Below are 18,038 nucleotides of genomic sequence, written 5' to 3'. Positions count from 1 at the left end.
AAGAGCAACATCATTGATGTATACAGAGAAGAGAGTCGGCCCGAGGATTGAACCCTGTGGCACCCCCATAAAGACTGCCAGAGGTCCGGACAACTGGACCTCCGATTTGACACACTGAACTCTTTCAGAGAAGTAGTTGGTAAACCAGGCGAGGCAATCATTTGAGAAGCAGCCTCCACTGACCCCAAGCATACTAAGCATACTTGGCTTATGGACAACAAAGTCAAGGTATTGGAGTGGCCATCCCAAAGACCTGACCTCAATCCTATAGAACATTTGTGGGCAGAACTGAAAAAGCGTGTGCGAGCAAGGAGGCCAACAAACCTGACTCAGTTACACCAGCTCTGTTAGGAGGAATGGTCCAATATTCACCCAACTTATTGTGGGAAGCTTGTGGAAGGCTACCCGAAACGTTTGACCCAAGTTAACCTGTTTGGGCTGCAAGCCCGAAATCGGACGAAAATGACAACAGCTGCAGGGCGCGAAATTCAAAATCTATTTTTTAAAAATATTTAACTTTTACACATTAACAAGTCCAATACAGCATTTGAAAGATAAACATCTTGTCAATCCAGCCAACATGTCCGATTTTTTAAATGTTTTACAGAGAAAACACCACATATATTTATGTTAGCTCACCACCAAATACAAAAGTGGACAGACACGTATGGATATGATTATGAAGTATGAATTATGATTGAAGTAGCATGCACAAGCCAACCGAAATAAACTAAAACCAACCTAAAGAGCCCAGAAAAAACTACCTCAGATGACAGTCATATAACATGTTACACAATAAATCTATGTTTTGTTCATAAAAAGTGCATATTTTAGCTATAAATCAGTTTTACATTGATGCTACCCAAAAATGCTAACACATAGCTAGAGTCTGAATCCAGACGGGAGTAGCCAGAGAAAATACATACACCAACGTCGGCTACTAATTACACCTCATAAAACATTTCAGAAAAACATATGGTGGATAACTAATGAAAGACAGATATCGTGTGAATAAAGCCAACATTTCCCGATTTTTGAAGTGTTTTACAGCGAAAACACAATATATCGTTATATTAGCTAACAACATAAGCTAGCATAAGGCAGCATTGATTCTAGTCAAGCGCTAGCCTAGCACAGTTAGCACAGTTAGCATACAACAGTTCGACAGATATATGAAAAAGTATCCCAAATTGGGTCTTATCTTTGTTGGTATTCCATCAGAATGTTGTAACGGGGTCCAATGTCCAGTAGAGTCTTTAGTTGGGTTCCAGAACGAATTATTTCCCTCTTTGGTTAGCCAGCATAATAGCATTGCGGCTCTACACAGCGTTTCTTAAAAAAAAAAAAAAAATCTTCCGTCGTATCACATCTAAGGGCGAGGAATAAATTGCAATAATATAATTAAAGTATATTGAAAAAACATACTTTAGAATGATTTTGTGACATGTATCAAATAATATCGTAGTCAGACATCATATTCAACGTTATCTACCTTCTTCCATAAGCCGAGTCCAAATTCTGCATCGCGCCCGGAATTTTTTTTTAACTGCGCAGGTCTCACAAGAAGGTGTGTTATTCAGTCCATGGACGAGATATTCGACTCCTTTCAATTCTCACTTCCGCATTACAGCCTGACGAATGCGGGTGACGTGTTGATATGGTCCCAAGTCAAAGGGCCTTTTATAGAGAAGGTCTTAAAGAGACACATCGCATTTTGAAAATCTCAATTCGGCTGGGAAAATGGCTGTAAAAATATTTCTGTTCGACTTAGAGAAACAATTCAAACCTTTTTAGAAACTATAGACTGTTATCTATCCAACAGTAGTAAATATATGCATATTGGAAAATAAAAAGTTTCTTAGGAGGCCGTTTGAAAATGTGCACACATTTTCCAGTTTTTTCAATATTCAGCTTGCAGCCCAAACAGGTTTTAAACAATTTAAAGGCAATGCTACCAAATACTAATTGAGTGTATGTAAACTTCTGACCCACTAGGAATGTGATGAAATAAATAAAAGCTGAAATAAATCATTCTCTCTACTATTATTCTGACATTTCACATTCTTAAAATAATGAGGTGATCCTAACTGACCAAAACCAGGGAATTCTTACTAGGATTAAATGTCAGGAATTGTGAAAAACTGAGTTTAAATGTATTTGGCTATGTTCAACCTTCCGACTAAACTGAGATATGACTAAAGAGTTAATGAGGGCAACAGCTGGAGGCAGTTAGGAGAGCAGAGGCAACCGGAGAGAGGAACCGGCATTATGAAGGTACTCGGCTAGCACGGAAGCCTGTGAGTCAAGCCCAAAAATGTCTTGGGGGGGGGGGGGGGGGGGACTAAAGGGTAGTGTGGCGAAGTCAGGTAGGAGACCTGCGCCAACTTCCCGATCTTACCGTGGAGAGCGAGAGTACGGGCAGACACCGTGTTTTGCGGTAAAGCGCACGGTGTCTCCTGTACGTGTGCTTATCCCGGTGCGGGTTATTCCACCTCCTCGCACTGGCCGGGCTAGATTGGGCATTGAGCCAGGTGCCATGAAGCCGGCTCAACGCGTCTGGTCTCCAGTGCGTCTCCTCGGGCCGGCATACATGGCACCAGCCTTACGCATGGTGTCCCCGGTTCGCCAACACAGCCCAGTGCGGGTTATTCCACCTCCCTGCACTGGTCAGGCTACGGGGAGCATACAACCAGGTAAGGTTGGGCAGGCTCAGTGCTCAAGGGAGCCAGTACGCCTACACGGTCCGGTATATCCGGCGCCACCTCCCCACCCCAGCCCAGTACCACCAGTGCCTACACCACGCACCAGGCTTCCTGTGCGTCTCCAGAGCCCTGTTCCTCCTCCACGCACTAGCCCTATGGTGCGTGTCTCCAGCCCGGTACCACCAGTTCCGACACCACGCACCAAGCCTCCTGTGCGTCCCCAGAGCCCTGTTCCTCCTCCACGCACTAGCCCTATGGTGTGTGTCTCCAGCCCGGTACCACCAGTTCCGGCACCACACACCAAGCCTCCTGTGCGTCTCCAGAGTCCTGTGCGTCCTGTTGCTGCTCCCCGCACTAGCCTGAAGGTGCGTGTCCTTAGCCCGGTACCTCCAGTTCCGGCACCACGCACCAGGCCTACAGTGCGCCTCAGCCGGCCAGAGTCTGCCGTCTGCCCAGCGGCGCCTGAACTGCCCGTCTGCCCAACGGCGTCTGAGCTGTCCATCTGCCAAGCGCCGCCTGCGCTGCCCGTCTGTCCTGAGCCTTCAAAGCCACCCGTCTGTACTGAGCCTTCAAAGCCGCCCGTCTGTCCTGAGCCTTCAAAGCCGCCCGTCTGTCCTGAGCCTTCAAAGCCTCCCGTCTGTCCTGAGCCTTCAGAGCCGCCCGTCTGTCCTGAGCCTTCACAGCCGCCCGTCTGTCCTGAGCCTCAGAGCCGTCCGCCAGACAGGAGCCGCTAGAGCCGTCTGCCAGACAGGAGCCGCTAGAGCCGTCCGCCAGACAGGAGCCGCTAGAGCCGTCCGCCAGACAGGAGCCGCTAGAGCCGTCCACCAGCCATGAGCAGCCAGACTACTGTCACGTAGTCTGACCTTATTTTCCTCTGTTTAGCCGTGTTTCGTTGGTCAGGACTAGAGCTGGGTGGGCAGTCTGTTTGTTTCTATGTTTAGTTTCATTGTTAATTAGCCGTATATGGTTCTCAATCAGGGGCAGGTGTTTGACGTTTCCTCTGATTGAGAACCATATTAACCTGTTTGGCGTGCAAGCCCGACGTCGGTACACTTATGACAACAGCCTGCTCGAAGTGCAGGGCGCGAAATTCAAAAGATATTTTTTTAAAATATTTAACTTTCACACATTAACAAGTCCAAGACACCAGATGAAAGGTACACATCTTGTGAATCAAGCCAACATGTCCGATTTTTAAAATGTTTTACAGGGAAGACGCAATATGCAAATCTATTAGCTAACCACGTTAGCAAAAGACACCACTATTTTTACTCCATCAGTTTTTTACTACATCAGTAGCTATCACAAATTCGACCAAATAAAGATACAAATAGCCACTAACCAAGAAACAACTTCATCAGATGACAGTCTGATAACATATTTATTGTATAGCATATGTTTTGTTAGAAAAATGTGCATATTTCAGGTATAAATCATAGTTTACATTGCAGCTACAGTCAGAAATTGCACCGAAAGCAGACAGAAAAATTACAGACACCAACGCCAAATAACTAAATACTCATCATAATACATTTCTGAAAAATACATAGTGTACAGCAATTGAAAGACAGGCATCTTGTGATTCCAGACAATATTTACCCGATTTATCAAGTGTTTTAAAGCGAAAACACAATAGCAAACAAACAACAGCATTGATTCAAGGCAAAAATAGCTATAACGTATAAACCACCAAAATATATTAATTGTTTCACTAACCTTCTCAGAATTCTTCAGATGACAGTCCTGTAACATCATATTACACAATGCATATAGAGTTTGTTCGAATATGTGCATATTTAGCGGCACAAATCGTGCTTAGACAATGATAATAGTGTCCATAACGTCAAGCAATCTGTCCGGCGCCATCTTGTAAAGGCACCTTTTCTTATCGAATACTATTCATAAACTTGACTAAAAAAATACAGCTTGGACAGCAATTGAAAGACAAATTAGTTCTTAATGCAATCGCTGAATTACATTTTTAAAATTAACCTTACTGCGCAATACAGGCTGCGATAACGCAAGGCTACACTGCAGGAAATGGCGTCTTATGCATTTGACATTTTTCAACAGAACAATGAATTATCAGCATAAATAGTTCTTACTTTTAGATGAACTCCCATCAGAATCTTGGGAAATGTGTCCTTTGTCCAAAAGAATCATTGCTAGGTTGGAGAACGTCGTCTTCAACGTTGCAATTAGCAATAAACAATAGCCATGTGGGCCAGAGATACCCAACTTCCTAAAACGTCACGAAAATAAATACCCGAAAAACGCAATATACTGACATAAACTGATATAATTCGGTTTAAAATAACAACATTACGATGTCTTCAACACCTATATCGAATAAAAACAGAGCCGGATATATCTAGGAGCTAATACGGGAGCTTCTAAAATGACATGCCAAGACCCTTCCTGCGTCAGAGCGAAGGGTGGAAAGATGGGACACTTCGGTTCCAAGCAATTTATAACCTTTGGGACCTATGTAGAAACTCCATTTCAACTCTCCCTATTCGCTGACACCCAGTGGAAGGCGTATTTAGTGCATCTCAACCAATAGAGGACAGGCAAATTAATACACAGGTCTCAGAACAGCCAGCAAAATTCTGCATTCTGACATACACATAGGAAAATTGCTCTGAGTCCAGTTCTGTTTCACCCACAGATATAATTCAAACGGTTTTAGAAACTAGAGTGTTTTCTATCCAATAGTAATAATAATATGCATATTGTACGAGCAAGAATTGAGTACGAGGCCTTTTTGAAATGGGCACCTTTTATCTGGTTACTCAATACTGCCCCTTGAGCCCAAAGAGGTTAAGGTAGGCTGTTCACACCGTTTCTTTGTGGGTGATTGTCTTCTGTGTCAGTGTATGTACCACACGGGACTGTTTCGTTTGTCTAGTCTGTTCCTGTTCGTGCGTTCTTCGTGTTTCTGTAAGTTCTCATGTTCAGGTCAGTCTACTTCGTTTTTTGTTTTGTAATTTCTCAAGTGTGCTTCGTGTTCGTCTTGTTTAAATAAATTCATTATGTCTCCACAACACGCTGCGTTTTGGTCCGATCCATGCTCCTCCTCAGACGAGGAGGAGAACAATCGTTACAGGAAAGCTTATTTATATATTTTGTAATATGAATACCAAGTATGTCTACTTCACCGTCAGCCCATTTTGTAAGTAAACTGCAGGGTAATGTAAAAGTTGTATTTTTTAAAGATCCAATACACAATATTGTACACTTATCATAATTAGGTTTTTGTCCAGATTCCAGAAATGTGTCTCTAGATCTTTAATAAGGCATTGCAGGGATCTAGCTAGCGGACTTAATTTAAAACTCGAGTCATCGGCATACATGGACACCTTTGTTTTTAAGCCTTGGATTTATAATCCTCTAGTGTTGTTATTGGATCTGATTTTAATAGCTAGCCTTTCGATGGCCATAACTAATAGATATGGTGACAGCGGACAACCCTTGTTTAACTCCTCTTAACTATTCAAAACTCTCTGAGAAGTAGCCGTTATTTACTATGGGGGTCGCTATACATTACTTCTACCCATTTTATAAGACAATCACTGAAATTGAAAAAATCCTGGCATTTATAAATAAAATCCAGTCTTTATCAAATGCCTTTTCATAATCCGCTATAAATACCAGGCCTGGCTTCTTAGATGTTTCATGATGTTCTATTATTTCTGGTAGTTGTCGTATATTATCTCCAATGTATCGTCCATCTAAAAAAACTGTCTGATCAGGATGAACAATACCTAGTAAAACCTTTTTAATTCTGAGTGCTATGCATTTCGCTACTATTTTTGCATCACAACATTGAATTGTAAGGGGCCTCCAGTTTTTTAGATAGACTGGGTCTTTATATTTGCCATCTGGGTCTTGTTTTAATTATAGAGAAATCAGACCTTCCTGCTGAGTACTTGACAGACTACCATTTCTATAGGAGTAGTTAAAACAATCTAACAATGGAGCTTTTAGTATATCAAAAAAGGTAATGTACTTTTTCCAGACTGAAAGGATTTAATAGCCTCAAAAGTATTTAGCTTCCTCTATTAAAATTTAATTGTGGGGGGTTCGGGTTTCACAAGATTGTGATCATGAAAAAGGAAACTTTGACATATATTTTATATCACATGCACATGCACCGTCACACATAAAAATGGCTCTGTTGCGGAAAGACTGATACATGTTTGATAGTGTCTTGATGCTGTATTGTTTGTCCTTCATGATCTAATACTTTAATGTTACCCCTTTCTTGTGTTTTATTTTAATAAATAATAAATAAATAAATAAATAACTAAATTAAATTTGAAAAAGACTGGTTTCCAGCGTAGTGAGTTGGTCGCTGTGGCCTGAGAGCCCGGCCTCAACTTCGGCCAGTGTGGTAGTGTGAGATGCCACAGAACCCCGGATGGTTTCCACGGTTGCCTGAATTGCCGCCTGTGAGTTATTCAGCCATTCGGTGAGTTCTGCTACCAAACTTTCACGCGATTTTGCCAGCTCTCTGACAAGGATCTCCAGTGTTATCGGGTTAGCCCTATCACCCGGAGTGGCTATTGAAGCCTTCAATGGAGGTGGGGTGGTAGCCATTTTAGCTGAAGTTGATTTGGTGGAATGTGAAGTTCTTTCCGTCGATTTTCCAAAGCGTGTGACTGGTTTGCACATTCTAACTTAGGTTCACTATTACTGGGCAATTAAAATGACTTTTGAGGTCATGAGAAGTATGAATTTAGGCGAAATTGAGGATTATTTACAAAAGTTGTCGGAGAACAGACCTCGTGCGACTTCTATCTACATTGCTCAACCGGAAGTCTCCTAAATTAATATCTATGGGGCATTTTTCTTTACGGCAAATCTGATCTGTGAGAATATCTAAGGGGCTTTTATATCGTTCTAAATGAATTAATAATAATAATTACTTTGTTTAAACAATGAGGATATTTTGGAGATTTCATTTTCAAATAACCGAAGGTGAGTGAGAAAAAGGCCATTCTTGAACGCCTCACAAGTCCTCAACTGGCAGCTTCAATAAATAGTACCCGCAAAACACCAGTCTCACTGTCAACAGTGAAGAGGCGACTCCGGGATGCTGGCCTTCTAGGCAGAGTTGCAAAGAAACAGCAATATCTCCAACTGGCCAATAAAAAGATCCAAGTTGTGGATTTTAAATAAAACATGAATCATCAGTGTACACTGACACCTTTGTTTTTAAGCCTTGCATTTTTAATCCCTTGATATTATTGTTGGATCTGATTTGAATAGCTAACATTTCGATGGTCATAATAAATAGATATGGCGATAGTGGACAGTTTAAAACATTTTGTGAAGTAGCCATTATTTACTCTTTTACACCTAGGGTTACTATACATTATTTTAACCCGTTTTATAAGAGATTATCCAAAATTGAAATGTTCCTTGCATTTAAATATAATCTCCAGTCATACTTTATCAAAAGCATTTTCAAAGTCTGCAATGAATAGCAGGCCTGGTTTCCCAGATTTTTCATTGTGTTCTATTGTTTCCTGTATTGTCCATGTAAAAAGCCTTCTGATTAGAATGAATAATATCCGACAATACCTTTGAAATTCTATGCGCTATACATTTTCCTAGAATTTTTGCATCGCACACTGAAGTGTAAGGAGCCTACAATTTTTTTAATGGCCTGGATCTTTATATTTCCCACTTGTATCCTGTTTCAGTAATAAAGAAATCAGACCTTCTTGTTGAGTGTCTGATAATCTACCATTTACATAGGAGTGGTTAAAACATGCTAATGCTCTGAGCACATCAAAAAATGTTTGCCATCCAGCCCTGGAGTTTACCCGGACTTAAAGGCTTTAATTGCATCAAGAAGTTCCTCCTCTGTAATTTCACCTTCACATGAGTCTTTCTGTATGGCTGTTAATTGTACTAATAGAAAACAAATCCATAAAACTAGCTTCGGTTAGAGGAGATGGAGGAGACTGAAACAAAAACATATTCCTGGATAGCTGAACATCCTTAGTAGCAGAAATGATTTCGGATTTATTTTTGAAATCATCAAACAATCATTATGTTGCCTCTAAAATAGGCATCTTTTACCATTTTTCCATCCTGGAACAGTTTCTTGTGCTTTGCTAGTATGCGACTCACCCGGAATGATGCAATCGTGGTTGCCTTTGATTTTGAGCTGTGACCTTGTAATGATCGATTGTTGAGCAGCTAGTTGAGACTTCAACTCTTTTACTTTTGTCTTACGTAGTTCACTTTTACCTGGAAAGTCACTTTCATATTTATTGTAAACGGTTTTGAAATGCCTATTGACATTTTCCTTCTTAGCAAGAGCTATGCTTGAATGGCAGATCTTCCCACTCACTGTGAAAGTGGTAGATTTTCGTTTTCTTGCTGCTTTGTCCAGCGCTCATATTAAAAACGTAACCGCAACTTCATATAAAAATAAACATTGTAAAACAATTACTGCCACTGGAACATCAAAGATTATTCTGTTACAGGTCTCGCAAGCGTGGAAATGGAAACGTGCTAACTGCAGACGGTTGCTATGGAAGCGACAGTTTGGAAAACAAATGTAGCAACTATAGTGCCGTGGGTTGGTCAAATTTTATGTCAATCAAGCTGTTTTTATTTTTATTTTGGCTGTGCAATAATATTCGAGAAAGAAGCTAACCTGTAAGCAAAGCATACGGTGCTTCAGAACTGTGGACTTTATTATTTTTAAGCAGACTCGATGGTAACGCTGTGAATTGCCAAAACATATATTTTTTGTGCATACATTTTCAAAACTTTTTTGTAGACTTGCGGTCTGCTAGAAAGAAGTTTGCGGTCGACTACGATCGACGTCCTGGGCACCAATGCTCTCGAAAGTGTGAAAATCTTTCAACGGCATTTTTCTCCTACTCGTCTCCAAAGTGGGATAACAGTTTATCAAAATTCAAAGAGGCATAACTTTCCCATGATGAACAAGGGCTGATTAAGTTACCATTTATTTCAGGTGTGCTAATGAAAATATAAGTGGAACTAATGGTGGGGTACTCAAGGGGAGGTTTGGGAAATACTGCTCTAAAGTCTACGACTTGGCTCGGTTCTTTTTACAGTTACTTAATGTTACCTATAAGTTTTCTCTGTCCCACCAGTGATCGGAGAGCCGGTGAGCCTGGAGTGGTTTAACCCCCAGGGGGAGCGCATCGTGTCGTCCCAGCGTGTGGCCCTGCACACCGGGGAGGACAGCTCCAGGCTGACCATCTATAATGCTGAGGTGGAGGACGCGGGAATCTACCGCTGCCAGGCCACCGACGCCCAGGGACAGACGCAGGAGGCCACCATGGTGCTGGAGATGTACCGTGAGTGTCACTTACATGCAAATGTAACAGAGGAGAACACACACACCACACTCTCTTCATCCCCTCTGTATCCATTCCAGCCTCTGTAGGGGTCCTTCAGACATACAAAGACATGAGTTGAACACATCGCCGTCTCCTCTGTTAGATCATAAAGATACACCATATTTACATTCCATTGCACTTCCGTAATAACTTGCCCATTTAAAGAGTGTAGTGAATGTTCGCTGGGTCTGGTGGTGTGTGTGATGGATAGTATTGAATGTGTGCAGGCGAAGGAGGCAGGCTCTAATCGTATGGGAGAGGGAATCTTCTGTGGCCGTTAATGGGACGTGATACACGGAGGAGTTTTGCAGCTGGTAGCCATCTGGCAGACGCTTGATTTGAATCACCGGTGTGGTGTGTGTACTGTGTGTGTACAGTTGAAGTCGGAAGTTTATATACATTATTTTGGAGTCATTGAAATCATTTTTCAATCACTCCACAAATGTCTTGTTAACAAACTATAGTTTTAGCAAGTCGGTTAGGACATCTACTTTGTGCATGACAAGTAATTTTTCCAACAATTGTTGACAGAGATTATTTCCCTTGTAATTCACTGTATCACAATTCAGTGGGTCAGTGTTTACATCCACTGTGCCTTTAAACAGCTTGGAAAATTCCAGAAAATGATGTCATGGCTTTAGATGCTTCTGATAGGCTAATTGACATCATTTGAGTCAATTGGAGGTGTACCTGTGGATGTATTTCAAGGCCTAACTTCAAACTCAGTGCCTCTTTGCTTGACATCATGGGAAATGAAAAGAAATCAGCCAAGACCTCAGAAAAACAATTGTGCACCTCCGCAAGTCTGGTTCATCCTTGGGAGCAATTTCCAAACGCCTGAAGGTACCACATTCATCTGTACAAACAATAGTATGCAAGTATAAACACCATGGGACCATGCAGCCGTTATACCGCTCAGGAAGGAGATGTTTTCTGTCTCTTAGAGATGAACGTACTTTCGTTCGAAAAGGGCAAATCAATCCCAGAACAACAGCAAAGGACCTTGTGAAGATGCTGGAGGAAACATGTACAAAAGTAACTATATCCACAGTAAAACGAGTCCTATATCGACATAACATGAAAGGCTGCTCAGCAAGGAAGAAGGCACTGCTCCAAAACCACCATTAAAAAAGCCAGACTACAGTTTGCAACTGTACATGGGGACAAAGATCGTACTTTTTGAAGAAAAATCCTCTGGTCTGATGAAACAAAAATACAACTGTTTGGCAATAATAAATAGCGTTATGTTTGGAGGTAAAAGGGGGAGGCTTGCAAGCCGATGAACACCATCCCAACCATGAAGCACGGGGGTGGCAGCATCATGTTGTGGGGGTGCTTTGCTGCAGGAGGGACTGGTGCACTTCACAAAATAGATAGCATCATGAGATATAATAATTATGTGGATATATTGAAGCAATATCTCAAGACATCAGTCAGGAAGTTAAAGTTTGGTCACAAATGTGTCTTCCAAATGGACAATGACCCCAAGCATACTTCCAAAGTTGTGGCAAAATGGCTTAAGGACAACAAAGTCAAGGTATTGGAGTGGCCATCACAAGGCGCTGACCTCAATCCTATAGAACATTTGTGGACAGAACTGAAAAAGCGTGTGCGAGCAAGGAGGCCTACAAACCTGACTCAGTTATGCCAGCTCTGTCAGGAGGAATGGGTCAAAATTCACCCCTTATTGTGGAAGGCTACACCAAAACGTTTGACCCAAGTTAAACAATTTAAAAGCGATGCTACCAAATACTAATTGAGTGTACGTAAACTTCTGACCCACTAGGAATGTGATGAAATAAATAAATGCTGAAATAAATCATTCTCTCTACTATTATTCTGAAATTTCACATTCTTAATATAAAGTCATAAGGTGAATGCACCAATTTGTAAGTCGCTCTGGATAAGAGCGTCTGCTAAATGACTTAAATGTAAATGTAATAAAGTGGTGATCCTAACTGACCTAACCCAGGGCATTTTTACTAGGATTAAATGTCAGGAATTGTGAAAAACTGAGTTTAAATGTATTTGGCCAAGGTGTATGTAAACTTCCGACTTCAACTGTATGTACATATTGTACGCTCTCATGCACGCACACACACACGTACGCACACCCCCTCTGGAGGGTGCTTACCTTTCTTTCCCTCTCCACAAGTCCCCCTACCTCCTCTCTCACACACCTCGTTACAGCGGCACCACAGCTTGGCAGCTGGCAGCTGTATCCATGACAACATCAGTCAGCCACCGTTCAGCTCTGTGTTCAGTATGTATGAGCAGTACCAGGAAGATAGTCACCTAAAGGGCTTGAGCAGGCCAGTAGTAGCCAGCACCCATCTGAGGCGATACCGAATGCGATTTCTTGTGATAAACATAAACACCACATGTTACGAAAAATTAACGGCCACTTTAAATGTGCTGCACATTACCATTTGTCAGTGTTGACATTTCCAGAAGACGTCAACACACACCCACACACACGTGCACACGTCTTGACATTATCATATGTGTTCGTGCATCACAACTCACAACCTGACAAAAGCTATCCATATTCAAGCTCAAATTATAACTTTATTATAGCTCACGGATGAAAGACTATAATTTTCCGCACTGCTGAGTAATTGACAAGTATAGAATTTCCAGAGTCTATCTTTGAGCACCGGCCAACGGAGAACCAGTTCAGAAAGGAGACATTGGAGGCAGTCGATGTCCCACCTGAGGAAGCTCCAAGAAAATTGTCATGTCACCCCACTTTGACAGTTGCCCTTGCAGCTATGTGGGCAAAATGACGGAAGAGGAATTCTCACTGTGTTACCAATTTGACGGTGTCAAGCGAGCGGTAGACTGTTACATGAGAGGATTTGTTTTTCGTACTGATTTTCTTGTCGAGCAGGGTAACGACAAAGGAGACAGGAAATGAAAATAAGTAGGGGGAGAACAAGGGAGAACAACGTGTTTGAATCCCAGGGAGAGAACTGGGGGAAAGAGAGGGAGAGGGAATGAGAGAGAATGAGGGGAAGAGAGAAAGCGGGAGTGAGGGAATTAAATAGAGCGCGAAAGAGAGAGAAAAATGGAGAGAGAGGGGTGGGTGAATTTGAGATGTAGTGAGAGAAGGAGAGGGAGAGAATGAAAGAGAGGGGGTAAGGGAATTAAAGGGAATGTCATAGCACAAAAGAGGGGGGTGAGGGAATGAGACACAGAGAGAGAGGAGAGAGACCAAGCGACGGATTGAGAAAATGAAAAACAAAGTGTTTACAATAACAGCTCTAAAACGTGCCGTGGAATGAAACCGGGCAGATGAGGAGGGTTGAATCTCACATTCAGAGTCAGGAGGATGCAAGGCACTTTAAAGAGCGGCGAAGAGAAAAGAAAAGTATGTTTTGGAGAGCCGCCTGACATAAATCACATAGAAAACTGCTAATGTGCTAGGTTGCAGAGTGATCGAGTGGATGGGACTGAAATAAATAAGGCCATGCATGTGATTTATGCACACTTTCATTTTGCCACACACAGTGGATAACCCGGTGTCAAACTCCACATGCCAAATACGCACGCATGCATGCGCACTCTTTTTTTCTCTCCATACGCCATACACACACGCCGTGTGATAAGTTGACGACACTAGCCAGCACTACGGGTTCTGAGAGGGTGGTGGAGTGTTTTTTTTAAGAGAAGAGAAATGCAGGTCCCAAGTCAGCTTTCCCCAGGTGTAATCTATCAACCCTCTGCCAGGGCTTGTCAGACAGGTGCCACAGCTTTAGACCGACACAAGTTGAATCAATCATTTGATTACAAACAGAACTTTCGGGGTGGGAGGATTCATTCAATATGCTGTGGGAAAGTTTATGGGACTATTTTAGAGCACAGAGAATCCGAGTTGTCTCAGTGGTGTAGAATCATAAACAATATGTAAAACAGTTTGTTCTATTGAATGGAGTTTACTCTCTACTCCACTGCAGGGTTCCCCTCAATCAATACACGTTACTTGAGTTTTGTTCCAAAGTCCACACTCGCATACTACTTAGAATGAGGTGATGTGTTAGGCCATGCATTCTAAATGGTATACTTGTGTGAATATTGTAACATAAACTCTCTTGGAAAGACATCTCTAATGTGTCTTCAGTTCCTGTTACCTCATTTCCTATGTGACAGAGAAGCTGACGTTCCGCGACGTGAGGTCCCCCCAGGAGTTCCGTCACGACGAGGCGGCAGAGGTGGTGTGTGATGTCATCGCCTCGCCGGCACCCGCGGTCTCTTGGTTCTACCAAAAGGGCTTCAGGAGCATGGAGATCACAGAGGAGCACCACAGTAAGTCTGCTTATGGTCATTTGATACATGCTGCCTCTGTTGATGAACCTTATTTGCTTGTTAAAATGCCTAACTTTGCGACGTGCTTACTGTAGCGACCATAACAGCAACATAACTTTACTCATGAAAAGTAATATATTGAGCAGTACAGACCATAAAGAAATCAAGTGATGTTTTCATGTGAACATGTCATTGAATGTTTTTTTTTTATGGGCCCACTCTTTGATGGTATTTTTACAGTCTGCTTTTAATGAAGCAGCTGATAATTACATTATCATTGATATCAGAAGCCAATTAACGGGTTTGCTAGCGCATCAAAAAAATGTAACATCAAATGAATTCAGTTTACATGTCAGATTGCTTCATACACCATTTTGAGACATATCCGTTTAATAAATGTGCTTACTGTAGAACATGGCTGTTCCCAAATTGCACCCTATTCCCTATATAGTGCACTACTTTTGACAAGAGACCTATGGGTCCCTGTTTATATGCAGTGCACTGTATTGTGAAAAGGGTGTCATTTGGGATGTAACCTATTTAAACAAACTACTTATGAAAAATGTATTCCCCAGATTCTGTCAGGGGTTTGACGTTATAAATAGCAAGTTCTAGCAATAAAAGCCACAGCATGTGATTTCATTAAACATATTGTTGGACAATAAAACATGTTAACGAGCCTGCCTAGAAGATGGAGGGTAGAGGATGCAAATGTCATTTGGTGGTCCGATGCTCACTGCCATGCTGTTGAGATCTGTGTGAATCATCCTTTCTTCCTTTTGTATCTTCCTTCCTTCATGTCTACTGAATAGTGAAAGAACAGAATATTATTCCTCCATATGTCTTTCTACTTTTTATTCAATTATTTTGTTTTGTTCCCATGTTGTTGAGATCTGTGGAGAGAAGATCTTTCCACTTCCTTCTCTCATGGCCGCAGAAAAGTCACAGTACAGGATATTATTCCACCTTATTTATTTTTTCTTTCTTTATTTTGTATTATTTCTTCACTTATTTTTTGTGTGCTTATGTTGTTGACATACAGTATGTGGGGATATGAAGTGGATATTCCGTCTGTCTTGAACACTGATACTTTAAGTGACAGCACAGGAAATCATTCCACCATATTTCTCAACTTTTATTTTTCTTCATTAAATTCGTTATTTCAGATCATTGCTCCTAAAAGGAAAGGAAACAAAGGTGTCATATACTATTGGAACACATCCTGTAACTAAGGAGGAAAGGATAAGGAAAGAACAGTGTCTTAGATTGAAACACATCCTATGGCCTAGAAGGAAAGAAGAAGGGAAAGTTATTTTAAACTATTAGAACACATTCCAATGCTAGAAGGATAGGAGAGGGAAAGTAATGTATCGTAGATTATTGGAACGCATCTTGGGGCTGAGAAAGAAAGGAGAAGGAATGTTCGACTATTGGGAACACATTCATGGCTCGTGCATGATGGACAGAAGTTAATTTGCAGGTTCAGACTTGTTTACCAATACTCTGTCACCCCATCATTACTTTTCCTCCCACACCTTCCCTCTCATTCACCCATCACATAGACAGACTTCCTAGGCTGATTAGGCAAATGATTTGTTTGAATCCTTTGAAAGAAGTCAGGTTTTCTAATTGAAATTCAAAGGCCCTTTCCCTTCGACACACTATCTCCCCTTGCCGTGCAGTAATGATTAAAGGTAGAGATAGCGGTGCTTTAAAAAAAAAATCCACGCTAATTACTGGACAAGGTTTTAAATATCTTTGCGCTCGACAGAGAGAGATAGGGTTATCACTTATCTGCCAGTGACAACAATTAAGAAGGATGGGAAACTTTTTGTAAACTGCCGACCTAATTGCTAAAGTATTTATCTCACTTCGCTTAGCTAACTTTATTTTAAAAAGCTAAAAGTGATAAAGGTTTCTGAAAATATTATTATATGATAGCAAGTGTGTGATTGGAGTCATGGTACTTCCTTTCACTATTTTTCCTTTCTATCGTTTTCCTTGTATCTTTCTTTCCTTATTTCACATCTCTTTCTAACTCTCTCTCTACCCCTCTCTCTCCACCCTTCTTTCTTTCTTTCTATCTTTCTCATGCTCTATCCCTCTCTATTCTTGCCCCGTTTTCTCTGTCTATCCCTCTCTATCACTCCCTTTGTCACCCTGTATCGCTCTCTCTATACCCTCCCCCTGAAGGCAGGTTCCAGGTGCTGCCCAACAACAACCTGCAGATCCACAAGGTGACCAAGGCGGACGAGGGCGTGTACCGCTGTGAGGCGCGAGTGGAGGCCCGCGGCGAGATCAACTTTGTCGACATCGAGCTGGTGGTGAATGGTGAGAAGCTATAGAGTCCACTATAGCTAATACCTATCCATTCATATGCAGTGGTGAACGAAGAGTTAGTCATCTAGCTAGCATATCATATCTCCCCTTGACTATCATAGCCAAAACGTTCAGTTATATATGTAACTTTGGTTCTCTGAAGGAACAAAGCTAAACAAATCAGAATCATTAAAACCCTACCCAGACATATTTTTCCTTTAACTGTAGCAGCTGGGCCTGATCTCAGAACAGACTTATGAAAACTAGCGTAGCATACAGTACGGCTACCTGCTCTCGTTTTATACATATCAAAAGCCTATCCAACCATATACAGTGGTCCCTTCTACAATAGCAGCCATACAGCAGTGATGTTAAGGATGAAAAGCCCCTTACGGAGCCACAGTGTAAAGGCTCTCTTAGGCCAGGCACTGGGGTGTATCGATCAGTGGCATACAGAATTGTTGCTCCTCTCAGGGTGAAAATAGAGTCACCTAGTGAGACAGAATCATTCTCCCCTCCTACACTCCACAGTCACAGCACTGACACAGGTACAGGGTTGCCAGCTCCCAAACAATCGCACCCCAGGACCAGGGGCAAAATGAAACGCTTATTGGTCCAGACACACTTGGTCTCACACAAAGAAGGAACTTCTTTCTCCGGTGGCAGGGATTAAATTGTCAATAGTGATGGAAAATGTATTTTTCTCTAATCTGATTCAATTCAGGTTCTCTTTTGAGTTATTGATACGAAAATAATCATACCTGGTGTGTAAGAATCGAGTCATTGATTCAGAATTAATCTTGCTAATTGTGTAGGTCACAAGAGGTTGGGGGCACCTTAATTGGAGAGAATGGGCTCGTGGTAATGGCTTGAGCAGAATTAGTGCAATGGTATCAAACACGTCAAACACGTGGTTTCCTTGTGTTTGATGCCATTCCCTTTGCTCTGTTCCAAACATTATTATGAGCCATTTTGGAAGTGTGATGGACAATGGTTTGAAGCTGTCCATCAGGTCTCAAGCAAGGTTACTCATCACGCAAGTGTAGTTTTGAACCACCACTGCTACAAAGGCAGTGACTCCAGCTGGTAGAACTGTAGAGTCACTAAATTGTGCTGTGTTGAACATAAGAACTGAGCATTCACCTCAGATCGGCTTAGTTTGAGAGGAAGAACAGACTCACCGATCAAGACAGGCTCATTATAAGAGCTACTTAATGATCAAAGGAGCTGCTGCCACCGCTCCTTTGACTTCCTCTATTGTCGCACTATTTCTGTGATTGAAGATTTCAATTAGCGCCAGCTCGGGGCTTTGTAGCCCAAAAAG

At 41.8% G+C, this 18,038-nt stretch overlaps 1 protein-coding gene across 3 annotated transcripts in view; it reads left to right on the top strand.

Annotated features, from left to right (window-relative positions):
- LOC129859509 (neural cell adhesion molecule 2-like) overlaps window positions 1-18,038 on the top strand; it is a 441,041-nt gene that overhangs the window by 311,242 nt on the left and 111,761 nt on the right. For all 3 annotated transcript variants that reach the window (XM_055929372.1, XM_055929373.1, XM_055929371.1), the window contains exons 3-5: window positions 9,842-10,048; window positions 14,240-14,395; window positions 16,589-16,726. In XM_055929372.1, the coding sequence (XP_055785347.1) occupies window positions 9,842-10,048; window positions 14,240-14,395; window positions 16,589-16,726 (501 nt within the window). The remainder of the gene's footprint in view (window positions 1-9,841; window positions 10,049-14,239; window positions 14,396-16,588; window positions 16,727-18,038) is intronic.

The sequence above is a fragment of the Salvelinus fontinalis genome, chromosome 7 (assembly GCF_029448725.1).
Source record: "Salvelinus fontinalis isolate EN_2023a chromosome 7, ASM2944872v1, whole genome shotgun sequence".
NCBI lineage: Eukaryota > Metazoa > Chordata > Actinopteri > Salmoniformes > Salmonidae > Salvelinus > Salvelinus fontinalis.
The sequence above is the reverse complement of the archived record's forward strand: the minus strand, read 5'-3'. Positions and strand labels throughout refer to the sequence as shown.